Source organism: Hylaeus anthracinus, unplaced genomic scaffold (assembly GCF_026225885.1).
Source record: "Hylaeus anthracinus isolate JK02 unplaced genomic scaffold, UHH_iyHylAnth1.0_haploid 12001, whole genome shotgun sequence".
Taxonomy (NCBI): domain Eukaryota; kingdom Metazoa; phylum Arthropoda; class Insecta; order Hymenoptera; family Colletidae; genus Hylaeus; species Hylaeus anthracinus.
Genome location: NW_026534348.1, coordinates 11,332,307 through 11,359,265, shown reverse-complemented (window position 1 = coordinate 11,359,265; position 26,959 = coordinate 11,332,307). Strand labels below are relative to the sequence as shown.

Here is a 26,959-nt window from a genome sequence, read left to right as displayed (position 1 = left end):
ATAATTGAGCACCTTTGTATAGTTTATTAGTTACTAAACAATTAAATAAGGACAAATAACCACCACCTTTTATATGTACAGACGCCAGCGTAGTAGTGTCAATCGGAATTTTATGTCCAGCATCGGGATCTTTTCTTTTAGATACCGACTTGTTAGCAAAACATCTGCGACTAGGGTTGAATATGGGTCATAAGGGAGGAAATGGGTTGTGAGCATGCCTTCCCTGGAACCTCAAGGTTGTACATTTAATCCATCATTTTAACGATACTTGGTAGAAGACCCAATCCTCGAAGAAAGAGGGTATAAAAGCGCTATTTTTAGTAAATGTTACTGGTCGACAAAGTTGTGAGAGGACTTGCTCGTACATTTCTAGCGATTCTGGACAGGATGCTCCATTGCCCTATAACACGGAATAATAGTTATTCTCGAACATAATTATCAAATAATAAAAAAACTAATATCAAGCGTACTCACATGAGTCATATATTTCCCAGTAGGCTTCAAAACTTTCATTGAGGAATTTAGAATAAGTCTCATAAAGTCCCATGCATCACCATGCGGAGTAGTACTGATCGGTATGTCAGTGAGGTCACCAAAGACGTAGTCGAACTGTCGACCTTCTTCTATCATGTGTGCTAAAGTTTTTGCACAATCTCCAACGATAATCTATAAGTTTCGAATTTTTCATTAAACATAACCGCCTTCTTATTTTCAGTTCGGGAAGAAAATTTTATTTTATTAAAACCAACTTCATAGTTCTCTGCCTTTCTTTTATCTAGACAATCTCCGCATATGGTTCTCATATGTTGACTGCAAGCTTTTATAACAATATCATCAATCTGAAAATTATTTTTCGATAAAACGTGGTGTACAATTTTTTATTTTGTAGTTTTTACATACTTCTAGCATTGTAACGAATTTTGGTTTTTCCTTGAGCAGTTCCCAGAGTAAACCACCATCCCCTCCTCCTAAAATAACTATCTCCTTTCCTGTATAATTCTCCTTTCCACGCTGCATCAATGTTTCTGTATATATAAGGTCTGCTTCAGATATATCTACAGAGTGTACAGTTTTCTGTTAGAAATTTTCTAATTTTTAAAGTCTTTCGTTCTGGTTTGAAAAGAAAATATTTTTGTTTCTTACTCTGCAATTCATCGAGAACCAATAAGTTCCCTAGTGACTTTGAATGCACGATTTGCACTTTTTGATAAGGAGAGCGTGCCTCAAAGACCAATTTATCTATATCATATTCAAGCAGTCTGTCATCTTAAAAAAGAAATACGATCGCATAAGAATTTAAAAATTTACACAATTCAAATGATCGCGTAACAAAGCATTTAACCCGCTTGTATCAAAAAGCAAAACGCGTTGCGTTATTTACACTACCGAATGTAGAGTAATCTGTAAACACTGACATTTTTAAAACTTATTTGCATTACTCATCTTAATATACCACGGGTTATCTACAACATCGGCTGGTACCAACGACAATTTTCCTTATTCTAGATCATTACACTATTTGTGGATTGTTCCACATTCGTTAATATAGATAACTCAATGCTTACGTTACCGCTTGGCCCAGGCCGTACACTTACAGAGGTCACAGCAACATTGGTCTCTGTACTAAAAATATTACTTACTGCACAAAAAAGTTATTTCTTTAATACACTAAAGATTAAAAGAAGCGTGGTGACCTCTAAAAAGTAAGTGGCCCAGACCTGCCTTGATCAATGAGGTACTCTAGGCTTTAAATGAAATATCCCACTTCTTGATACAAATGGATCAATAGATGCATGCAAATGCAAAGCACAAATATGTCAAAAAGAAAAAAAAAAGAAACAATTCCTTACATCCAAAATAAAATGAACAACAATCAAAGTATTGAGGTTTTAGGAGTTTCGTGCGCGTATTACTAAATCTACCGCACTACTTATATTTAACAATCTTTATGTATTTCTAATGCGGCATGTAAACTGTAGGAATAAATAACGTCATTCATCGGATACATACAGCTGTAAGAATTGTAGGATTTTTAGTAGTTACAATTTTTAGTGTCGTTTTGAGATTTTAAAATACGTTTATTTTATGTTTCTTTTTGTGTTTGCTGCTTGTGTTGCAAATCAGTTACGTAAACTGTTGCGTGAATACTGCAACAAAACTGATAAAGCGCAAGGTACGGTGATGATTTATTTAAAAATGGAGATACAAGTATGTACAACTAAAATACAATTATCATGTATAAACACACAATTTAAAAAATCATAATGTAACGAAGAACGATATTTCCTTCACGCGAAAAATAATGTTAATAGCTCAGAAGAATGAATCATGTAACCGAGAATATGAGTTGAAGGCAATATTCATTGGCGATATTACGATAAAATTAAAAATTGTGCGGACACAGAATTGGACTTGTACCGTAAACAGAATAATAAATAAAAAACTCACCGGCGGTAGGAAAGTATCTGTCAAAAGGTCCACCGCGTTTAATTGGTGTAAGCATGTGCGAACGCGTAGAGGCTGCTGCCGCCTGCAACGCTGTCTCCAATTCTCTGGTCAACTAAAGGTGGCCGCGACAAGCGAACCGACGAATAAAAAAAAAACAGAAACTATCTTGTTAAACCAATCGTAATCACTCGCCTTTTACATATGCGTCAAGTCATTTCAAATCCCCTTGCTGAAGAACCAAAAAGAAACACCAGGGAAAAATACGCGCCAACCGGAAGAATTAATCAATTGGAGCTGTTGACGTTTTAGAGTGCAATGGAAACGAGTCGCACATTTATAAGGTGCTATAGAAAACTAAATATGGGAACTAATTGGGGAAACGGTTTCTACCTGATAGTGTCAGATAGAGGTCATATATGGTTCCTCGCCTTACTGGTGGCAGGCACTTGCTGCGTTGGCTATTCAGAGCCATCGCAACGTCCGCTTCCAGGTATCGCCACTGCTACAAGGTCCTCTTTGTTACACGTGTTTCTTTTGCATATAGTAAAATTTCTACTTATTTCTATAGTAGCACCCGCCAAGCGATGATTTTTTTACAGTACATTAATCTTGTAACTTCAGTTTTTCATATTACATTTACGATTTATTTTATAGAATGCTTGTTTGCATATAGAGGTTTAAGTTTTCAGAAATATGCTTAATATAACCATTGTCATAACATGTAAACAAATTATAATATGTAACAAGATGTACCTTGTAATGACCCCGTGTATTTGAGAGATACCAAAGCTGATTTTGTATTCAAAACCCATGACAGGCAACTAAATATTGTAATGTTCGCAACTAGGTATTGCAAAATGATTATGGCAATTAACATAAGTGACTGTACCTCAAAGTTCAAGAGTGCTTCCTCATCGTCTCTTTTATAATACTCTATGTTAAGAGTGACCAAGCCTTCTGTATATCCTCGTACGGTAATCAAACTACCTTTAGGACCAGTATAGAGTACCAGAAGACTTCCATCAATGTTTGATTCAGTTAATGGTTTCAGACCATTGAAGTGTTCCCTCAGAACATTAGCAATTGCTAATTTTAGATTGGAACATTTCTCTACATCCGCTATTACATTTGATGGAACGGTGAAATCCAAAAGTACAGTGTGGGCAACCATTGTAAACCTAGAATAATTTTCATTTTCTATTAGTACAAAAAAATTAATTATTGCAAACAGACTATTTAATACAAAACTAGTACAAAAAATACAATAAATTAAACGGTTTCACAAAATTAAATTAAAAACGTTTAAACATTCAATATTAGTTTGAAGTTAATACCAGTGTATTAGTATAAAAGTTTTGTAAAGTCAAGGAACACTATTTTCACAATTCCTATACAAATCCTTGGATTGCATAAACATAAATTGATTTATCAAAAATTTCGTGTTTAAGCACTTCCTAAAAAAGAAAGAAGGTTATATTGCATAATTCGTAAAAAAAACAGGTTAATTTAACTTCGCTAATAGCTCAATTGTAAGTAATAAATTGATTAATCGTGCGAGTGAGTTCAAAAACTCCCATTTTATTTGATATTAACTCATCCTCTTTAAAAAGATCAAATTTGTATACTTTATATTTTTGTATTACAGTTTTAATGTACTTTTGCGAAGAAGATGACATTTTAATATCGACTAAACATTTAATTATTATTTGAATCCACTTACACAAAAAGGAAATACAAGAAGAATGTTTATTAAACTGCTTAACGTACGTAATCGAAAATCACGTGCGATTAACCTAAGAACAAAAATGTAACTAACAGTCGAACAAAGGCATGGTAATTGATGAAGTATAGTTTCTCAATATATTTATGTAACTACAGAACAATATTTATTAAAAATTTGCCGCTTCTTGTAAACTTATAAACATGCGTGAGTAGCGTTGATACGATTAGCTTAATTGGTTATTATCGATAACGAAGGCTGCAATTATACTCACAAATTCGAATGTAGTAATTCTGAATTATAAGAATATTGGTTAGTTGGTGATGGGTTATGCCCCAAGAATAATTGGTTCGTTAGATAAAAATGCTTTCGTGGCACAGACAGGCACAGATCGCCGTGTTCTTTGCGCAAGTATCAGTGCTGCCAATTATTCGTAGTAAAAAATTTCTAGATTGTCCTAGACCTATGCATAATCGATGATTTGAATACTAATTTCAAATACTTTATTAAAATACTTCTTATTGATTAATAAAGATACGCATCAATGTCATGAATTCGAGAATCACTTAGCAGTTAATACTTCAAAAAAGAAATTAATTTATTTGTTTATATTACAAAAATAGCTTGTCTTAATGCAAAGCTGATATTTCAATCGCTAGCATTATCGCCTTGATTGTCATCTTCTCTTCCGCTTTCTGAAGCACTTCCTGAATTTGATTCTTCATCCGAATCTTTAAGAACCTTTCCTTTAATGTTCTTTTTCGGTCTGAGAGTTTCAAAATCTGAACCTTCCTCATCCGATGAATATATATTTGATGCTAAAAATATTAAAATATACATACACTCTTGAATTATTTAAATAAAATATTACATTAGTGTTTATCAGATTTTAATTTACCTTTAACAGGAGCACTCATTCCCTTTTTATACTTATTTTTAATTGCTGCAAGGGAAATGGCACCTTCGTCGTCTGAACCATCGTCATGGTAAGCGTCGCCACCATATCCTCCAACAGATCTCGCAGGATTTCTGCTTCCTGTAGTACTCTTCTTTGTCTTACTTTGAACTCTCATTGCCATACGTAATTTCTCCTCTTCTTTCTAAAAGTTATAATAATTTTAATGTTATCTATGAATGTCATGCATAGCAAAATTAAATTGATTAAACGTGACTCACTTTAATCATTTCATATCTATTTTGATCTGGATTAGTTCCCACTTGCGATAGTACTTTTATACCGGAAGTTTTTTGTGATCTATCCGCAAGCGACATTGTCATCTTTCTATGAGTGAAGGACTCTGTAGAATGCGGACGGAATGTCAACTTAGTTCTGAACACTGCCTGACCCTGAAGACCTGTTCCTTGACGGATGTAGAGATGATTGTGATCACCTTGAAGTGGCTGCTTGTATACATCAAAGATCTCGGAGCCCAGGTGCAAAGACATGCTTCCATCAGACCACTTTACAAACCTGGCATTGCTTTCCTTGACAACTTTACCCTCATCGTCAAAAATTTCTTTCCAACGAAGAGTGTTTTCTACCTTTAATTTTAACCTAGCTCGACCTTCTTCGTCTAAAGTTTCCTCTTCATCAATCTCATCTTCATATGTTTCCGTATCAAATGGCCGTGTTTCTACTGAAAGGAAGTTTGGCAGTTTCACAAAGTGTATTTCACGACCTAAATCAGTCGAAATTTTTGGAATTTCTACATCGATTCTGGTTTCTGGTGGTGGTTCAGGCTCTTCTTCTTTCTCCTTCTCTGCATCCTGTAAGAAATTAAATCAGTAATTAATTGAAATTATTTTCACTTCTTTTAATAAATTTTTAATCGTTATCATATTTTATACATACACCTTCAATGAATGCCTGACTAGGTCCTTCACCACCACTATCATATCTGCCTGCACTTCTACTTCTACTTCTACTTCTGCTCCTGCTCCTGCTTCTGCTTTTGCTTCTGCTCCTACTTCTACTTCTACTTTTACTTCTGCTTCTGCTTTTACTCCTACTTCTACTACGACTTTTCTCTTTCTTTTCATCTTCCTTGTCTTTTTCATCATCTGTACTAATGTCACTAGCATCTCCGAAAAGAGCATCCGCCGTTGGAGCAACAGTTTCCTTTTCTGCTGTTTCGCTTTCCGAATCAGAGTCTATCAATCGCTTCACTCTTTTCATTCCATCATCCAGCTCAGAAGCAGAGCCACTGTTATCTTCTTTTTGAACTGGGCTTCCTTCTCTGTCACTATCATTGGATTTTGTACTACCTATAATACATTGAAATAAACAATATATACTTTACTTTTAAAACGAGTACTAGTTATTAATATTTTTGGTTATTAGACCTCTAGTTTTTAATGATTTTTCAGATTCATTATCTTCCTTATTTTCTTCAGAACTATCTGCTTTTTGTCCTGAGTCTGCAGGCTCAGTTCTTGCATTACCAGGGGAGTTTAACATTCTAGAAATATTAGTATAATAATTTCAGAGTACAACATTGTCATTTTTTAGAAATAAAGTAATAAATATAAACTTAGTTGGACATCATTGTTGTAATCTCTTGCCTTATCGCATATAAATTAATAACTAACCTTGTAGATTTTGGACTTTCTGATGTCCTTTCTTGTGGAGAGCATGATCTTGACCTTTGTGATTCACTATTATTTGATGCAACTGATTTTGGAGTACCACTTCTGGATCTCCGTGAACCAGATTTCTCACTTTGTGCAGATTTCTCACTTCCTACAGATTTCTCACTTCGCACAGATCCAATGCTTTGTACAGATCTAACACTTCGTGCAGATCCAACACTTGAATGTCTGGAATCTGACCTAGCTGGAGATGGACTTTTGGAAGTATGTCTGGAATCTGCTTTTTCTTCTACAGATTGACTACTAGATCTAGAAGACCTTCCACTGACATTTGACCCTATTGATTGTGCTTCATTTTCAACATCAGGATTTCTATCATGGGTAGAATTCGCAGTGTTAGATGGTGTGCCGCTGCGGCTTGATCTAGAGGATCCTGATTGAGGGTCTGACTCTGAACCTAAAATAAATATATTTTTACGTTATTCTCGAAACAGTAACAAATATTAGATTAATGTTGCTACTTTTTTTACCTGAGTCGCCACTAGAGTCCCGTAAGTTTCCTCTTGTTGGTGACATTTTCGTTTTCTTACAGAAAATCTAATGATTAAGAATGGAATTTTAAAAGCATTGCTTAGGAATATGCTATACAGTCGACGGTGGTCGAAGGGTTAAAAATCAGTATGGTTAGTAGTATACAGTAGTACAACCACGAAGTAGTTAACACAAAAAATAACGTAAATTTATACAAATAGATCAAGTCCTTTTATGCGAGCAATCAAGCAATACCGACAAGGGACAACATGAAGAACAGAGCCACCGCTCAGTGAGCCGCTCTGTAAGCAGGTTTTAATACTAGTGACGTCATCGGTAGTGAAAATGCTCAAGTTTGTAATGAAAATAGTTCCCACTGTTCCTGCTAGATGGCGTCACCGACACCTTTTAATCAATAATACTTTATTTTTTATAAAGTTTTAAAGCCGAAATTGCAAAATCAGGCCTTGGAGTCGCATCCGCCAAAGTGTAACAAATATATAAAAACCAGAATTATTAGAAAATATTGCTTCTTTGCTACAATATCTTGGAAAAAAAATTATGCTTGCCTAATCGTCCTGTCCTCGTCTCTCTTGCAATTGTTGTATCGCCCTCTCTGTCCTTGTCCCGGAGTTTCCTACTTTTTCCGCAACTGTCGTTGAAGTCGACTCGGAGTTTGGCTCTTGCTCTGGGTCCTGCGTGGTCCTGCGCACCCTTAACTCAAGCATCTATTTCTTGTTAAATTTAATTTATTAAAGGGTAACTAATCAAACGTTTCATAGCATTATTAATTAGAAAATACTTATACTTTATTCATGTTCTATTAATGATGAGGATAAATGACAATTATTGAAGTAATGACTGATATAATTTCATAAGTTTTCATTTTCTAAATTAGATTTATTTAATTAATTATATAAAAATAATGCATACAGACTAAAAACTAAATAAACTATACTAAGAAATATATCAATAGTGAAAATTATACATTAGTGTCATTCAAGAATGTTGGGTTATCATATTCATAACTGTTTGCTTTCTTATTTGTCTTTACATTATTGAAATTTGCCATTTCACCATGTTTGTCTTCATTATGTACAATGTTTATAGGTCGATCGTTTTTCTGTTTTGCTATAATTTTAGAGCGACGGCTCTCAAATGCTTCCATTGCATCTTTGGATACATTTGAAGATATTATCTTAGAAAAACCTAGAACAGTATATTTAACAGAAAATATGTACTTCTTTCTTAGTATAAGCATTCATTAACTATCATTATTAGTGTTAATACAAATGATTACCAGATGAATAAGGTTCATTCAGTTTTTTACGAAAAAGTGTTTCAAAATTAGTAGGCATTGTTGGAACATTCTGACTCTCTTCTATCAGTTCTTGAACAGTTATTCGTTTTCCTAAATAAGGCATTACATTATTTTTCAAATTGTATATTGTTTCATTTTCTATTGCACTCTGGAGGCCGTTAGCTATATTGTTTGCTTCTTTATTAGTAATTAAATCATCTGTGTATTTTGCCTGAAAAAATTAAATATATGTTTATAAAAGTAATTCTGCAATGAAAGAACTTCATATATTATATTACTTTGCCACAGAAAGGTATCTGCAATTTCACATTAGCTATGACATGGGTAAATGTATCAAATCGATGGACCAACATTGCCAAAAATTGTATTAACAGAATAACAACAAATGCAAAAATAAACAGACATCCAATTGGTTCCAGATGCATATATTTCCTCATTATATGTACCTAAAAAATGTTGCATAATTTGTACTGACATTAGGAAGTATTTAAATTAATATTAATATAATGTTTCATATTGAGCTCATATTACTTCTTTGTCTACTTCTTCAGTGTCCAGTACATAAGTAATATCATATTGAACAGCAAAAGGCCATTGAAGATGTAAGACGTCCTTGTTAATTTGCAATAAAAAAATTGCTACTACAAATATAATATTTAATGTAAGGAATTTTAAAAGACAGTCATTGCGTAGATTTATCAATTCCTTTGCAGTACTTTTCTATAAAAAAATTCAATACTGGTACAGATATTTGATGAATTTTTAAACTGTAGAAGATTCTTGAAAGAATCATACCTGTTTTTCTTCATCATTCTCAATCGGATATAAATATATTTCAATCAGTTGTTTCCAAAATTCTTCCTCTGAGGTAGAAAGAAAGTCTACCTTCCCATTTTGCACATGTTCATTTTGAAGCCAATTAGGACTAACTAAATAATTGGAATATTTCTCATAAAAGATAGTAGGAGTTTGTGTTGAAGTTTCACTTTCTGAATCTGTACTTTCATACAAGTTATCACCAGTAACTTCTAATTCTGCTTGTTTATTATATGGTTTGCTTTCTTCATTATTCTTTTCTTCTACGATATCTCTTAGTACACTGTCACTGCTGTAGTTACTATGAATTTGTAACAATAAAAGTTATTGTAACATCTATAATAAAGTATATTACATTTATATTTGTAACTAAATACCTTTCTATTCTTTCTAGACGACTGTTAATTTCATTTATAGCATTATGAATAGAGCTTAAGTATTTCTCTTCTTCTTGTGACTGTTTGCGCCCACAAAAATCACATTTGAATAAATTAGATAATGAACATGTCATCCATCTGGACTTTTCACTATGTTGTGATTTGTTACTTTTTGTTAACTGTTTTTGTGATATCTACAATAGGACATTTATAATGTTAAAATTATAAGTAATAGTATATAAGTAGTGATAATGAAGAAACAAGATGACTTATCATACAAAAGTACCTTGATCTGTTGTTTTGACTCTCTAGTACCCCATGTAACATTATGCAGATTGAAGATAGAGAAAATAATGAGCAACATGTACATTGATGGTACAGTAACATAATAAATGATTCCATAACTTAAACATGAAATTTCTTGAGGATGCATAAGGCCTGTCATTACAAATTGAAAGATTATGATGAAAAAGAGAAGAGTGCTGGGTGCTGCAGGTCCATCTTCTGCTATTTGAAGTATTATTCCAACTAGTACAACTATCATTACCAAAATATATATGACTGTGATCATTTCAGCTACTATAAGCTGTGAAAATATCAATATATAATTTTGTACCATTAACTATTTTTAACTTTAAATTAATATTTTTGTTATACTTATAAAACATATAAAGCAATATGCCTAATACATATTTATTATATACATTGTGTTATTCTAAATAATTACCTGAATACGTTCTTCAAAACAAAAACAAATTGCAAAAAAGATGACAATTGGAATTAAATTATACCAAAAGCTTGGCCAGTTATCTATATGAAAGGTGGTAACAAAGGCACCAGACATCATTAAGTAAATGAAAGATGGTCCAATGATAGTACTACCTGCAAGATTGTTATAAAAACAGTTATTTCTGGGATGGAATATACTTTTTAGTTAATTCTGTTTAATTCCTTAAAATTAATCACCTATTAAGATCCACTGATACATTATGTACATCCATGAAATACTATTATTCAATTGTCTGGTTTCTTTTGAAGTACCCAGTAAATCAAAGATATTAGCCATAGTTGATGGAATCCATCGACGGCGTTGAATGTAAAAATCTTTGAATGATTCCGGAGCATGTGTGTAAGCATCGCCAGCTGCACAATATTCTACCTAATTAATTAAAATGAACAATTTTTAAAGTTTTGATTTAAAAAAGAATTAAATTTTTTATGATGTAAATATTCTTACTCTATAACCAATCTGTAAGAGTAATGTACAAAGCCATCGATCTTCTCCTTGATCGTACTGAATATAATGTCTGGGTTCAGTCGATTTAGTTGCATATTTTGCCATGATGTTATGTTGCATTAAAGCCTTTGCTCTGTAAAGAGAAAAACAACCAGGACTGCAAAGAACAGAGCCTATTACGTGTTCTGTTGATTTTTGAAGCCAATGTCCTAGGGCATATTCGAATTTCTGGAACCAAATTATCGGGCCTATATACAGAAATATATATCTCTAAAACAATGTTAAAAATATATTCATTTCTTTTGATAAAGAATGTTATGTTTCATAGAATATGGAAGCACCTCTTCCCACTGGATGTATTCGTCCACAGACTGCACCTGTTTCCTTGTCTTTCTTCATTAAGTCTATTAATGCTTTAACAGCTCTTGGATGAAAATCAATATCACCATCCAATGTTAAAATGTAAGTATTTTCTGCTATTAATTCTTTATGTTCAACATCCATTGATGAACCCATTAAACGATAGCCAAGAAGGTAATACATGTACATGATCTAAATTAATTTGATAATTAATATAGAATATAACTGTAACATAGATGTAACTTTTTTTATTACTTAGTGCATATCTCATCAAATGTACCTGACTCCATCGTTTTCTGTGTCTAATTTTATTTTTGTCTTTAAGATGCACAGTCAGACGTGTCTTTCCAGGTAAAGTCCAGACTAGTTGACCACCATATGGTGTTGGATATTTTGTTGGCAGTGACGAACGTATACCAAAGCCTTTAATCTTTTCTTGCATAGTTTCCACGAATGTTGTCACATAATGATTAATCTGTGTTTCATTTTCATTGTGGACACAAGTTCCAGAACAACCATGCATACAGCAAAATGCATCATCAAATAATATATGCGCTGAAATAATTATTCAATTATACTTCTTCAATACTTCAAGCATTTGTTTCGCTAAAATAACTTTAGTTATCAATGTTAGTTATCAATGTTACTTACTTTCAAGTTCATAATAATCTTTAATGGAAATTTTATAATAACTTTGGGTAACTCTCATAGCGCATTGATCTTTGTCTAGCCCTAATATACTTCCAATCAGTTCCTTCATTTCTTCCTTGGTCTCATGCCACATAGTCGCGCATGCATAAATTTGAGTGGTATAAGCGTTTTTTTTATTCATTGTACTTTCGTTTGAATACACTGAATGGAACATATCCGAACCTTGAATTTCCCTTAAGCTATCAGACTGAAAAGGAATGTTTATTTTATAAGTAATAATTGGTACAAAAATTTTATTTTCATAGAAAGAAAAGAAATTGGACCTCAAATTCTGTAGCAGTGTCTGAAAGCTCTTTTTCTTCAGTAACATTGTACATTTTATGTTTTCTCTTATTTAATCCTATGAACTGATCAATCATAAGCGAATCATAAGTTAAATTATAGAAGATTCTTTCTACAGGAGCAAGCCTTCCTTTTTCACCTAGCCATAGATGTATTGTAATCCATATTTGTGATAACCACCATATTATCCAGCACCAAATACGCCAACTTAGAATAAAATCTTTAATACTTTTATAACTAGGTTCATTGAAAAACAGGTAATCCGGTATGAAATCATGGAAGACACATGGATCTTGCTGTCTCATAACACAAAGTATTATTATTATTAAAATTGATCCTGGGGTGACTAAATTTATTGGAAACGCAAAGCCAAATTTGTGCATTTGTGTTTTAAATGCAAATATTGCTGTAACAGTATTACAAATAAAATTTAAACACTATAGAACAAAGGATACTTCTAAATTTATGATTTTTATTTTGTGTCTATTTTATTATTATTGTACAATGTTATCCTTACCTGATTGATATATGAGGAAAGTACAGAAAATTTGGATTAGAAATGCAAATGCAGGTGCAGAAGTATTTACAGTGAGAATTGTATGATCTTCCTGTTGAACAAGTTTGAGAGAGGTATTTGAAGTTTGAATCAACTCTACATTATATCCACTTTGAATTATACATTCAAAAAATTCTCCAACTTCAATTCCCTTGAAATTTGAGATCACAATGGCGCTCAGAATAAAGATTAAAGATCTCCAAAATGCTGTAAATCCTTGTAATAAATGACTACTGTTTAAAAGATCCGTTCTTACTGCTGCTACAAACCTTATGAAACCTGTTTAAAGAATAGAAAAGTGTTATAATGCTAATAATTTTATTATCACTAACGATTGCATTACCACAGTAACTATGATCAGAAACATAATTTGGCCACCAGCGACAGGAAGATAACAGAAGAGATATAGGTAAAATCCACGTTATAGGATCATATATATCATAATGTACAAAGGATTGTAAAAACACTCCAGAACCTTGAGCAACTAATGCCGCAATATTGCACATCAAAATTAATGCAAACATTCTAGGTGAACTTGTATACCTCTGATTTTGAGAAAGTATATCTGTAACAAAAGAGTATATATATATATGAATATACTTTTCAACATTTAATTTATAAATAACTGTACTTACCTAGTAGAACAGGAATGAAACAAATACAACTGGAAATTGCTGCAGCATCTACAGAGTTAATCTTTGGAAGACTGTAGAGAACTAAAAGTGCCAAACCAATTGAATGAAGTGTCTCTATGACTAAAAAAACTGCAATGCTTTTCTTTTCAGGCATCTTCACTTTCTTTTTGAAAATATAATACCATATAGATTGTAAAACAATGAAACATTCTGGTCCAATAAACATAAAGATGATGTACCATGTCCAAATTACTTTGCCTATTTTAGATACTTTTGCCTTTACATTTTCATCAGAAACTGAAACATTAAACATTGTTATAAAAGTGTATACTTATAATTTACATTATATAAGTAAATCTTGTAAAATACCTAAGTCATAATCACAAAACACAATTGATTTTTCCTCTTCAAGCTGTGAAACTGCAAAAAGGACTGTGCATTTGGAAATTAAACTACTGCAAAGAACAATAGAGAAAATGATGCCATATACAAGTACTTTAATAATATGCATGGACAATTCAACCCATTGTTTATTTTCCATTGATGCACTTTTCTTTTCAGATGGGAAATATTTAAAAGCATCCCATGGTAAGGTTTCTTGTGGGGCCCTAAAATCACGTAAAATAATTATCAGTACGTTTAAATATTAGTATTAAATAATTATAATAGTTTCTTCTGTAGATATTTAACTATGCATAAATAAAAAAAATATAAATTATTAATTAATCAGTTAATTCCCTTACGTTTGTTCAGTAGGTATTGCATATTCATCTTCGATTTGGGAAATGTTGTCCATATATTTTTCCAAATTTATAAACAACGAGGAATTTGAATTTTTTTTAGTTTCCAAGTTAGACATGCCGATGAATTCTTGATCAGTGTTTCATCGCTTATGTGTCATAAACTGCCGAAATTTTCATCGGTGTTAAGTACATTGATAAAACTGATAAGATTCCCAATTTGTCGAAAATAGTCCGCACTTATCTATGATTTAAAAAGGAAAGTAAATATAGGGGAGAGCATTCGATGAGGAAATGCAATATATCTCGATGATGATATTTTAAATCTTTCTTCAGTTTTTTAGGAATAAGAAACTAAGGAAACGTATATATTAAAAATACAGAAATTCGTTGTTATTGGGTTTACATTTTGTATGAAAAAAAGTATTAATTAATCGATACATTGTACGTTTAGAAATGGGTATTGAATGATAGGAGAAATGTAATAAGATTTAATTGTACAGAAAAGTATTATAAATGTATGGGTTGATGTACTTGATCAACGTTTACTTGATACTAGAATAGAGAAAACAAAGTTGTACATAAGTAAAATTCTATCATTTTGTTGAAGTAAAATAATCCAGTTCAAATAAGTATTATTTAAGTGTAATATAACTTTTCTTTTTTATTATGTTAATATACTAATAATATATTATTGTTAAATAAGTTCCGTAAATATATGAAAGATGTGAGTGAATCGTACATTTCAAGTTTGCCGCTTTTTAAAAGTCGAAGTCAAATCACAATCGTGATATTCGATAAGCAACAATCGATAATAAATGATCTCGTAGCCCCTTTCACGAGATAGGTTCCTATCTGTGAATTACACTTTGTAGTTGATTTGTCAATAACCGAGGATAAAGTTAAATGCCGGATTAACTAATTCGGCATAATTTGAACAAGTTCGTAAAGGAAAACACGAGTTCAGGAGCGATGTGGCGCGTCCCAAAAGCTGGCTCTCGGGGCCGGAGCTTTTCTTGTTCAAATGAAAGTATTAATACCGAGGGTTGAAACGATTTAACCGCGGAATACTTTTCTCGAATATTTTTCGAGTACTTTTCTCGAAAATCGCACGTCTTCATCGGGGGTAGATCGATCCCGGTAATTCGTTCATCTCAAAAATGGCATCGCAGAGTCAAAATGCCGCAAATGTGAGTACAACTGTGTCACCGGCGAATGGTTCATCCGGATCATCGACAACCATCTCGGTCTGCACTACAAAGATGCAGTCATTCGCTTCTACACCATCCTCGCAGACCTATCAACAACAACATTCATCGCCTTCGTCGTCGCCGTCGCCGTCGCCGTCGCCGTCACCGTCGCCGTCACCGTCGCCGATGCAACAGCAACAGCAGCAGCATCAAATGACTCTGCAACAGCCAAACAATGTAGAGGCACTTGACAAGAATTCCTCTAACACGTTAAAAGTATGAGTTTACAAAGACAGTTGTCATTCTTTGAAATTTAATTTTGTCTAACTAGTCTTTATGTATATATCGAGTTCAATGTTCATTGATATTAATCCACAAGTTTTGTTCGTAGCGTAATCCAAAAATGGAATTGAGCAAAAGCGATTTACTGAAATTATTAGGACATCTGGAAGGAGAATTGCAGGCACGGGATATTGTAATAGCAGTATTAAAGGTAAGATTTGTGCTTGACTAAGATGCAAATTGTTACAATAAATTCTTGAGCAAACTACAATACTATATTTTCAAGTTAAATGTTGTTACATATTTTCTTGTGTATAAAATTTCAATGATGCATATTATTAAAGATGGAACAGGTATCTTTATCGCATTTTTTTTCTTTGTCTGCATTTTATAGTCAGAGAAATTGAAGCACCTATTAAGTTCTCGATATTTAAGTGGAACCTCGGATCCACATGCAGCACTTGCTCGTGATGTAGCATTAGTAGGTGGTATAATGGGACATGAACCAAATCAAATAGATCAGCAAGTTGCTAGTTTAGAAGCTCTTGTGATGCAACAAAGACGAATGCAGTCTAGAATGACCAAAGTTCTTAAGGAAGCTGAACTTAGGCACAGAGCAGTATGTATTGATTTGAAAGTTAAGTCTTTATGATTAGAATACATTATATAATTGTGCCTGTAATTACAAAACTTCAGGTAATCAAGGAATTGGAGGAAGAAAAACAGAAACATGAACACGATACTGCCCAAGGTGATGATATTACATATGGATTGGAAAAGGAACGAACACGATTGAAGAAAGAGTTAGAATTAGAGAAGCAAGAAAAAAAAAGACTGGAACAGGAAATAAAAAAGGCAAATGACAGTTTAGAGGAACAGAAAGCTCGACAGAAGCAGATAGTACTTTTGTTATTGGCTGAACATAATAAAATAATTATGAAGTATATAGAAGAAAGAAAAAGATCGGAAGATTTAGCATCAGAGTTAGATGTAGATCAAGTACGAATAGACTACATGGCTGAAGGACTTGAAGAAGAGAGTAAGAAGTCATTGCGAATGGAAGCAGAATTAGAAAAACAACTTGCACAGTTTGACATTGAGAGACAGCAATATAGACAAGCATTAGCAAAGGAAGAAAAAAGAGTTAAAGATTTGGAATTAGAATTAGAGAAACTTAGAAATGAAATGGATGTGTTGAAAGAGTCTCAAGCACGAGGTTCTCCAAGAGGAGTGGGTACAACTCCACCGCCTCCTCCAGTTAAACCGGCTAATTTAGTTGCTATGCCTACAGTTAGACCTGCTAGTGCTCCACAAACAAGTATGTAATGTATAATAATTTAATACAATTTTAATTTATTTCACATCAATAGCAAATGAACAGTAATATTTGTATATGCTATGGTAATCAATGTAAATATAAGGCGATTAAAATTGTGTAACTATACTTTGTATGCAGTTAAAGGAACAGTATTGGGCACTGGAACACCAATGGTTAGTAGCAAAGTCGTTCAGCCCACTGCCACGGTATCTAGTGTTCCTGTCAGCGGTCCAAGTAAGAACAGCACGTCTTACCCTAAAGTTGAGATAGGATATTAAACGATTAAAATATGTCGGATATATTTGCTTTAAGAAAATGTTTGTGTCATATACCAGTGGACGAATTAACAAATTACATTTTAACAGTTGATTGCAAAATAAATGGTAATTGGGGTTTTTGCTCATATATATATATATGTATATATCGTAATACATTCAATGTTAATACCAATTTGTTATTTCTCTGAAAGAAATGTTACTATGGCGTGTTTTTTTAGTAATTATTTAGTCATCTGGATTTTTCTCTATTTATCTATTAAAGCTAAATGCAGTTGATAACATCTAAAATGAATTGTAATTTTTTTTTTTATAGCTACTGGTATTGCTAGATTAGTAACTCCTGGACAGGCACTACGCGGGGGCACATACGCGCCGAATATAACTTCTACTACTGCAGAGACTGTGACTACTTCTGAAACCCAGGTAAACTATCCTCATTTTCCTTCTCACTCTACTTTAATCTGAGGATATTACACATTGCATATCTATGCATACACATAATTAAAAGAATTTTTTTTCAATAATGCAGGTTTTATGATATTAAAATGTTACATTGACTTTTAATATATCATTATGTTTTATGTATCGAACTTGTATTAAAACTAAAAAAAATGCATTAGGTAGAATATAATAGTTAATATTATATTTTGGATTGGGAAGTAAAAAAAAGATACTTAAACAGTATATATATAAATGATACGAGTTTTATTAAAAAATATTAAATCATAGATTCGTATCACGTGTCAAAATGCATAAGTATATTAGTATATTGATTTGTGAATCAATATGAATATTTTAGTACCAATTTCATAGTAGACGATAAAATTCTGTCAATATACCTCAATGATATATAAAGCTATGCCAAGTATGCATGACTTTATTATAAATGTTCGATCATATGTATGAACCTACGCACAGACGTGATCGTACAAATAATATTTTAAAGCATATCATATTATTTATGATAGTAAACCGTTTTCGCGATTAATTCAGAAATAATTACATTACCTTACGAAATGTAATGTTATTTGATATTACTTTAAAGGAACATTGTAATCACATAAGATTCTCTAGTCTTATTTTTTATAGAAGCTGAATGTTGCGTATAATATTATTGTTAAATAATTATTGCATGATAACAAGAATAATATAAATATCTTATCTTTTATTTTAGAAACACGGTTGTTGCGCATTTTTTGATTTTTCTTATTTTTAATGAATCAATGTAACAAACAGAAACTGCTTTGGGGGAAAACTGGTTCATTTCTTCTTCTAACACATGGGTTACTGATCTTTATTGATACATAAAAAAAAAAAAACAATGGGTACAATTACTAAGCTAGAAAGAAAGAAATCGATGTATATATTCAGATTAACAATAATTACAAACATTAGACACTTTCTACATTTTTATACAAAGTATGAGGGTAAAGTGTAAAATAACTGTAATGTAAAAACATAAAATGAAACATTGATACTACATGCGCACATCTTGTAGATGCGTTGCATGTATGCAACCCCAATCCAATACACATTTTTTAACTACTATGACGTTATTTTGGATTGTCTTTTATTAATTGTATATTATATAAAAATGATATATTACACTTGAGTACGCAACTGTAATTAGATATTCTTTCATTATTTAGGTAATGTTAAAAACTCGCCTTTTTATTTCGGGTCGTGCACTCACAATTTTTCATTATTTGTAAAATTTAATTCATATTAATTATATCACACCGTATTGTTTTATATAAGTTAGTACACCATCAAATTTGAAATCTAAATTGTATTATGCTATTCTTATTTTGTACATAAGATTACTATTTAGTATGTACATTGATTATTTCCTTAATTAAAAATTGTATGCAACTCACTTTTGAGCCTTATTTACAAATTTTCCCTTGCTTGCCATCCTAATTGCAACCCTATACTTGCTACTGCTAACTTTACCTGGTTTGGTTGTTTACCTGTTATTTTTCTCAAGTTGTGTGTTGTATTATTCTAACAAAGAAAGTAGATGATCGTACAATCTCTGTAGTAGGAGGTGACAATTCTTCGAATTAAGACCACTATTATGAGTATCTTCTTCTCGCTAAACAAATCTTAAGTTGCTTTCAAACAATCTGTTTCATCACATTTTGAAGGTACACATAACACGTACTCATTACTGCCAGGAATCGGTATCTTAATCATAGTTTAGATATTGGAACACACATCAGATTTTTGCTCAGGTAACAAGGTGACCAAACATTCTTAATCGCTGCTATCCTTAACCACTCAACTGTTTCATTTTTTATTTTTGCTTTGATCCGGTGTCTTGGTATAATTCTCTCCTCTTTTAGTTTACCTTAGATGCAGCTAAACCTAGATGTTACCCTTACGGTGGGGTGTTTCAAAGGGATAGCCCCAAAGGTTAAATCGGTTCTCGTGTGTATTCATTCCTCAGGCTGTAGACCAACGTGTGGTTGTACGTGTGGTTGTACCTCCTACTCCTAATCTCAGAGTGCACTCGAAAAAGCCACCGATATCTCGCGGCGTTCCTCCTCCAGTACCGCCGAATAAACCGGTAGTACCACCTAAAAAGGAGGCTGCTTATCTTAGGAGGACTGAGTCGTCACAGTCGACACAGGACGCCGTTAAACTTGGTAAACAAGCTGCGGCGCATCCTGCTAGTGGATCCACCGCTCCGCAAGTGCATCAGGCAATAGCGGCCTTTACTCAAGCCTCCGATGAAGAGGTCAGTAATTAAGAATACCTCTCATTACCTCATCCGATTACCCTGAAGGAATAATCAAACTAGACTTCTAATACTAATACTATACGCAGTGGTGCATCAGTATAACTGCACCCTCTATTTTGCAGGTTTAGAACTTTGAAGAATGTTGAATATTCACGTACAGGTAAAGCATTGGAAAATAGTAGAGATGCATTGTTTTATATTTGTTAATATACATCACAAGATTTTTGCAGGGACACTTGTTTATTACCATTATGTTTAATAAGTCTTGAAGTTGCAAAATTGAGGGTGCGATTATCCTTTTGCACGATAGCATAGACTCACTTGTATCCCATTTTCTTATTACCTTCTTCCATCTATCAACAATTTCGAAAAGACTCATTGGGTTCCCAAGAAAGGTACCTTCCCGTTTACATAAAATATAATCGCAAAAGGATAATTTCTTTATACCGCTTCATTAGGAAAGAAGTTGGATAAATGGTTGATGGAAATTGTATTTTCTATTTTCTTCTAAACAAAATCTGGATCGAGAATAAAGATATTTTATTCAATGCACCCTTCCAATATCCTATCGTGCACAGTAATATTTGCTTAAAGTAAGTTTTTACTGAACCATAAAACATCTTATGAGACTAGAAGATGATCTAAGCGTATATCATAACATCTGATGATTGCTCCAAGTACTTGTCTACAGCGAGGACCCGCTACATCCACTAAATATTATCGACAATTGGTACTCTAAGGAAAATCACTGAAAATCATCTCCATTTCCTGGAAGAGTCTTTTTATTTTCCAGATTCAAAACGCTGTATAACGCAAAATAATCGCATTGCTGTTGACATAAATCGTTCGTAATTTCTGACCGATCCCCATGTGGAAATTAAAATTTCGTACCTTTAACAAATTTTTCGTAGTCTGCTAGTTTTAACATTTATAATATGTCCATCGTCCTCGTTTTAATGTGTATGTTACTTTGTTACTAAGTAAACGTTGGTTGTGATCGAAACATATATAACATGTGTATATATGTATAATAACATTATTCGAGAAGATGAATTAGAGACAAATAATTCATTCGAATTATTCGAGTAACTTTTTTGGGTGCCTGGTGAATCGAAATTTAATTAATACACATTTAATATGCACGAATGCAATTCAGAGTTCGTGAATATGATTTCAGACAAAGCCACGTTGATTTAACAGCGGGTAGAAAAAGAAAGAAAAGAGTAAGCATTACTTAAGTTTAAGAAAAGTCTGAATCCTGTATACCGTGAAAAAGAGAAAAAGAATAAAAAAAAATGGGTACTCGAGGTAGCGTATTGGGAGCTACACGGCGCGGGATCCGTAACAACGTTTCTGAATCAACGAAAAGAAACGTACGTGCCCTGAACCACTTGTTCATCGATTGATCTTACTTCGCGTGGATAAGATATCGTTTCATCTACAGTAGTGGACAAACGATTAAAATGGAAACGAAAGAAATTACTTAATTTGCGCGAGAAACACGAATGGGAGTTTCTAGGTATTAAGAAAGATCTATAGAAATGGATCTGAAGTCTAGAAGAATTATATTTTGTTCCTGAATATATTGTATGTAACACCCAAAAAGAACATAGATCCTTAAGGGCAGAAGTTTGACATTACTTTATTTCGTTTCAATGGTTAGTCCAAAGTAGAATTGGTTGTTTGACATTTTTGCCCGCTACTGTAGATCGCTAGATCTCGCAAGTCGGACGGATCCACGGATCCACTAGCGATAATCGTCGACGCGACACGAACCATGCTTGTAACATTGTACTATAGCCGAGAAATCGGTACGAGAAACCGATTATCCGACAACTATTTAAGGTAGACTCTTGTAGATTCTTGTAGTTTATTAACCGCGAGTTTTTTCCGAATTACGTTAAAAGTCATTAGATAGATTAGTAACGTTGTAACGTGTTATACGTAAGAAGGAACGATGCTGTTATCAACAGTGAACGTGAATAATAAATGTTTATGCAACAGGGAACTAGATCGTGTAATAACGTGTTAACGAAAATAAATACTTGTAGGTAGGGGAAGGTACGAGTGGGTCATTTAGCGTTTAAATTCGTTCGAGTACGAAGTAGAATCCTTTTTAACCCTTTGCACTCGAGGGGCGACTTTCAGTCGTCGCTGGGTATCACGTAGCAATTCGAGAGGCGACTGAGAAACGACAGTCATTGTTTAGATTTCCTTGAATCTCGTAGCGATATTGGTTCTTGAATAGGTTCCTAGTCTGTAAATTGGTAGACTTTCAAGTAGCGGTAAAGTATTTTATTTCCATGACTCTTCAATCATGGTAGAAGAATGTTTACGTTTAAATTGTTAGCTCTCTCTAATGAAACTGTCGTCGAGTGTAAAGGGTTAATATATTGCGTCTCTTTGTTATTGTTCTCGCTTTCACATTGGTAATCAGCGAACGAGGTAACTGTTATCTCTTAGAAGGCAATGCGTATACGATTTAATTAAAACTTGCTTAAGACGCTTGGATTACATAGTCAAGCACCGAGAGCGGGCACGTTTTTTCTTCTTCTTTTTTTTATCAAGAATATTTTACGAACTATCGGTTGATAACGTTTATCGTGGATTCACGACTATCGACGATTCTAATTTCCTTTAACTATGATTAAAACGACTCGACGTGAGATGACCCCAAAAGTATATGCTATAATCACTGCCTTGCCTGACATTATTGCGTGCATCGCTGATATACAAACGTACGATATACCGATGCGAATTTTGAACGAATTTATTCGAGATGATGGTATTACGAGGGATAATCAATGTTTTACGTTGCGAGACCTATCGATCGTTCCTGAGTAAACAGGCATTTTGAAATACCGATCAGTCGTTGTATTTTCGACAATATATGTACTTACTGTGCGAAGTAGTATTATTTTAGATTCACGCGACACCTTCGTGTCCGTTAAAACGCTCTTGAAAAATCCATCTACCGATGAGAACCAGATCTACACGTAGGAAGCCATTTATTTTCTACGCATTTCTATAAAATATCGAGTTGTGGCGGTTTTTCTTCAAATTCGAACTTATTGGATGAAATAAACCACGTGTACCATTTCAAAGAGAATTCTTTATTCTTCGCAATACTGTTTTTAGTTTTTGTATCGATTTGAATTTTATTGATATTTAAAGCTTTGAAATTCAGTCGTCGACTATAGGAGAAAAGTCTCTCGACGTCCTTGACGCTTTATCCCAATGTCAAAGCCGAAAATTCGATAAAATTTAAATCGAGCCTAAAAACCAACAGGTGATTGCAAAGAGCAAGAAATTCTCTTTTAAATGGTATGTAACATTGCAGCGAAATATATTATTTTATCTGAAGAATTTAATTTTAAAGAAAAACCGCCATGGCTTCAGAGACAACTCGACGCACCATCGGATTAAAAAGGAGCAATATTTTCCACTAACTGTGAGCAAGTCATGCAATGATGTTGAATATTAATAATATCAGTGATAGATCCGCAGTGTTCTGTAAGATACGTCGCATCAGGGAGAAACGAGTGATTTCTGAGTCAAAAGACAAAAAAAAAAAAAGAACAGAAAAGAACTTACAATTCCTAATGTTAGCGTAACTCCTAATGTTTTTACTTGACGCCGACTTATTAAACGCGTAAGGTCGAAGCAAGACACTTGTTACAAGAGTTTCGCCGTAGGCAACTGCGAGAGGTTCACGAACAATGATCATGCGAAGATATTAAGAATGATTTTTCGGGCTTGGAAATTCTTTTATTCGCGCAGTGCATCTTACGAAATTCCTGTACGCAAATTTACGTTCGTTCCCACAATGTAGAGTTTATAACAAGGACGTGAATAAAATTATTCGTTTGTACACACAGTTTTCTCTTGTATAAATTATAAACGAACGTTATTACCGTTCTCATAAACTGCGAAACACTGTACACGTAAACGTATCGAATTATTTAAGCGTATGTATCTCATCTACTTTTCGTACTTCGAATGCGACCGTGATTTCACAGAAACGTGTGAAGATATTTTAGCGTGCAACAACACTTATCACGATTGTTTTTATGCGAGTTTTGTTAGAACGTGCGTTGGTTGGAATCTGTTTAACAGCTTTTCGAGAATTTTTTCGTCGCGTACGAATACATATATGCGTGAATTATTCGTGCCGCGTTTCTCAAGAACGATGCGCAATTCGTTTGGATTTCTTCATACTTTGCGTATACTGTAGAGCGGCGGAAGCTGAAAGAATTCGTGTAAAAGAAAAAAGAAAACCACCCAAGTTAGTTGACCGAAATGGATATTAAAGAGCGAAATCTTCCTTCGAGTATGGCAATTGATTATTCAAACTTGTAAACGGCTGGAAAAGTCGGCGCCAACGAGCAATTTTCCAACAGAGATGGGCAAAGTTTCGTGGGTTAGATGAAAATGTCGAAAGATAAAGGAACTTTTCATTACGCGTCGAATGAACCCGGATATTCGTCTTGTGAGATACAGGTACTTTATACAAGTTACTCGGAAATTTCGAATAAAGATACGGATAAAGATGGAGTCGTTATTCGAAAGCGAAGGTGAACATGTTGTCGAATAAAACAGGTGTCTTTATTCGTCGAATAAATCCGTTTGTCAGTTTCATGTCGAATAAAGATAGCTAGGTTATTCGAACCGGGTTATTCACCTTCGAGTGAACGATTGCTGCTGGATAACTTCATTTTAATGATGCCCAACTCTGCTTCCTAACAGTGTTTGATAAATTTTGAAAAATACGCAGCATCCTTTTGAACAATTCCAACCAGTTCCTTTCTCCTCTTGTGCGTCACACGATGGGTCTTTATCTATACAGTGACTCACAGAAGTATTCGTACTGCTTCACCTGGTTCGAGTGATTCATACCTTATTGGAACAAATATATTCGTTGGATTAATTAAGCTTTCGATTGATATTATAAAATGTTTTTATCTGTGAAAGTTATACATTCATATACACTCATGCTACCACGTGACAGGTGTTCAAATTCAGTATGGTTTGTTTTATTAACGAAAATAATAAAATCAGAATCAAGATTAAAATACACAAAATACCCTCAAATTCCTGAGCATCTATTAGCTAGTTGGCTAAAGTGCACAATATCAGGGTAATAAGTATTAGCAATGACGATACTACTCCATTACAAATAAAATTCTTTAAGAAACATCAATAAATTTGATAATAGCCAGAACTAATTTAATCACAGAATTACGATATCCTTAAATTAAAATCGTACATAAATCGAAAGCTCCGCGAATACGTCGCATATTTAATTCAATACACATTTATCTTAAAGAAGATTCATTTATCCAAAGTCAACAGTTGAAGACAGTACGAATACTCTCGCGAACTGTATATCACGCACCCTGTTTACTTTCTTTCGAAGTAACAGAAGCACCCATTTAAAACACGAGGATCCCGCAGCGCGGCCCCGATATCTTATAATCAGTTTCTTCGTTTTGACGCAGATTCATCGCAACAAAAAGCGACAAATAACCGAGCAGAAAAGTTTGATAGAAAAACTTTGCGAGTTCACGACGAAACGGGCGCGAAATTAATTTACGTAGGAGGCACGAGGAACGGCCGGGCAATTAAGAGAGCCTAAAAAGCGTCGTACGAGAGGTCGGATGGTAATTAAAAGGTGGAATCCTCCGTAACGAAAGTCGCGCTGTCGTCTCCGATATGAAAAGGTCAGACGGAAGGAAAGCGCTACAGCGTCGCAACAACTATCAAGCCAGGCTCCCGGTTTGTTGGATGGAATCTTTCGGTGACAAGTGCATCGCACAGGACATTCAAATAATCACTGTTTGTCAATGTTGGTGTCGGAAATATTTAAAATTGAAAGTGGACAGAATTAAAAGGTGTTAACGGCGAAGGGTAGCATTCGAGAAGAAAACGACCGAGGTCGATGGAAAATTAATTTCAAAAAAGGGGTTGTTGTTTCGACTCTGTTTTTAAGATCATACTCAGAATCTATAAATATAGATACACTTGAAGCTTACGTTAAACTAAAGAAGAATTCTCTCCGAGTTCATGTGTAAACGATGCAAATGTTTCTTTCAAGCAAAAGCGTACGATTGAAAAAGATTTTCGATATTATGGTGTTAATATATAAGCTACACATTAAGAATGAAATCTCTCTCCTTATCTCGGCCACAAACGCAACCGCATATAAGAGAAAACTCGCGTCGGTCGCACCGCTTCTCAGCTTTTCAAAAAGCGCAATTTTCTTTCTTCGATCAAACCAGGAACCTGGTTTATCCTGTTGGGGGTGGCGCGAGACAGGGACGAATTAAGCTGGGTTAAAACTAAAAGGAAGACGGCGAGACGACGACCGCGGGCAAGAGGAGCGTCGTGGCACCGCGACGTCTGTGTAGAAACGAAACTGAAACTGTCTCTGGTAGCAGAAGAAAGAGAAAGCACTAGAGATAGGATCGGGTCACATAGGAGGAAGATGACCAAGAAGGAGGGTTCGCCGGCGTTGGAAAAAATTTTCGAGGGAGACAGACAGAGGAAGCGGCGGTTTCGGGAGGGGGGCAGAACCGAGGGAAGATGGTGAGAGCAGAGTGGGTGCGAGTACTGGAAGATGGTAAAAGGTAAGCAGCGCGTAAAGCGCGTGCGCTCGTCCTCGGCTAGGTTCGCCCGATACACCTAGCCACCAGCTGTGGGCTATGCAAGGGGTTAGGGGACGAAGAGGAGCGGGTTAACATCACCGGGGGAGGATCGGCTAACGAGGAAGCGAGGAAGCGAGAAAGCGAGGAAGTGAGCGTGCACGAAGCGTAAGCGAGACGGGAT

At 34.1% G+C, this 26,959-nt stretch overlaps 4 protein-coding genes across 11 annotated transcripts; 1 reads left to right on the top strand and 3 right to left on the bottom strand.

The window, feature by feature from the left end:
- Positions 1–9: 9 nt before the first annotated feature.
- On the bottom strand, positions 10–4,600 carry LOC128890766 (spermine synthase). 6 transcript variants are annotated; one of them, XM_054149590.1, is made up of 10 exons: positions 4,443–4,557; positions 4,169–4,241; positions 3,783–3,902; positions 3,338–3,626; positions 2,449–2,560; positions 1,144–1,266; positions 901–1,055; positions 750–839; positions 475–666; positions 10–400 (listed from the first exon to the last, which is right to left on the bottom strand). In XM_054149590.1, exons 4-10 carry the CDS (start codon positions 3,617–3,619, stop codon positions 254–256), a joined length of 1,101 nt encoding a protein of 366 aa, XP_054005565.1. In that variant the 5' UTR covers positions 3,620–3,626; positions 3,783–3,902; positions 4,169–4,241; positions 4,443–4,557; the 3' UTR covers positions 10–253. The 6 variants fall into 6 exon arrangements, with proteins under 6 accessions (XP_054005565.1, XP_054005564.1, XP_054005563.1 ...); XM_054149589.1 differs by lacking the exons at positions 2,449–2,560; positions 4,169–4,241 and adding an exon at positions 2,839–2,950 and having other exon boundaries at positions 4,443–4,600; XM_054149588.1 differs by lacking the exon at positions 4,169–4,241 and having other exon boundaries at positions 4,443–4,600.
- Positions 4,601–4,745: 145 nt separating this feature from the next.
- On the bottom strand, positions 4,746–7,595 carry LOC128890762 (another transcription unit protein). Its single transcript, XM_054149579.1, has 7 exons — positions 7,288–7,595; positions 6,758–7,214; positions 6,512–6,627; positions 6,021–6,433; positions 5,345–5,935; positions 5,067–5,268; positions 4,746–4,986 (listed from the first exon to the last, which is right to left on the bottom strand). Exons 1-7 carry the CDS (start codon positions 7,331–7,333, stop codon positions 4,817–4,819), a joined length of 1,995 nt encoding a protein of 664 aa, XP_054005554.1. The 5' UTR covers positions 7,334–7,595; the 3' UTR covers positions 4,746–4,816.
- A 446-nt stretch (positions 7,596–8,041) lies between these two features.
- On the bottom strand, positions 8,042–15,174 carry LOC128890902 (chitin synthase chs-2-like). Its single transcript, XM_054149886.1, has 20 exons — positions 15,066–15,174; positions 14,327–14,567; positions 13,953–14,191; positions 13,584–13,880; positions 13,292–13,513; positions 12,910–13,227; positions 12,374–12,798; positions 12,051–12,297; positions 11,680–11,954; positions 11,381–11,591; positions 11,040–11,287; positions 10,769–10,961; positions 10,530–10,684; positions 10,089–10,388; positions 9,803–9,996; positions 9,405–9,726; positions 9,141–9,329; positions 8,888–9,055; positions 8,589–8,820; positions 8,042–8,497 (listed from the first exon to the last, which is right to left on the bottom strand). Exons 2-20 carry the CDS (start codon positions 14,440–14,442, stop codon positions 8,271–8,273), a joined length of 4,578 nt encoding a protein of 1,525 aa, XP_054005861.1. The 5' UTR covers positions 14,443–14,567; positions 15,066–15,174; the 3' UTR covers positions 8,042–8,270.
- Positions 15,175–15,194: 20 nt separating this feature from the next.
- On the top strand, positions 15,195–26,241 carry LOC128890899 (CTTNBP2 N-terminal-like protein). 3 transcript variants are annotated; one of them, XM_054149878.1, is made up of 8 exons: positions 15,195–15,789; positions 15,905–16,006; positions 16,190–16,414; positions 16,492–17,113; positions 17,252–17,347; positions 17,705–17,814; positions 19,841–20,131; positions 25,633–26,241. In XM_054149878.1, exons 1-8 carry the CDS (start codon positions 15,484–15,486, stop codon positions 25,720–25,722), a joined length of 1,842 nt encoding a protein of 613 aa, XP_054005853.1. In that variant the 5' UTR covers positions 15,195–15,483; the 3' UTR covers positions 25,723–26,241. The 3 variants fall into 3 exon arrangements, with proteins under 3 accessions (XP_054005853.1, XP_054005854.1, XP_054005855.1); XM_054149879.1 differs by lacking the exon at positions 25,633–26,241 and adding an exon at positions 21,312–25,150 and having other exon boundaries at positions 15,197–15,789; XM_054149880.1 differs by lacking the exon at positions 25,633–26,241 and having other exon boundaries at positions 15,197–15,789; positions 19,841–20,143.
- Positions 26,242–26,959: the final 718 nt, after the last annotated feature.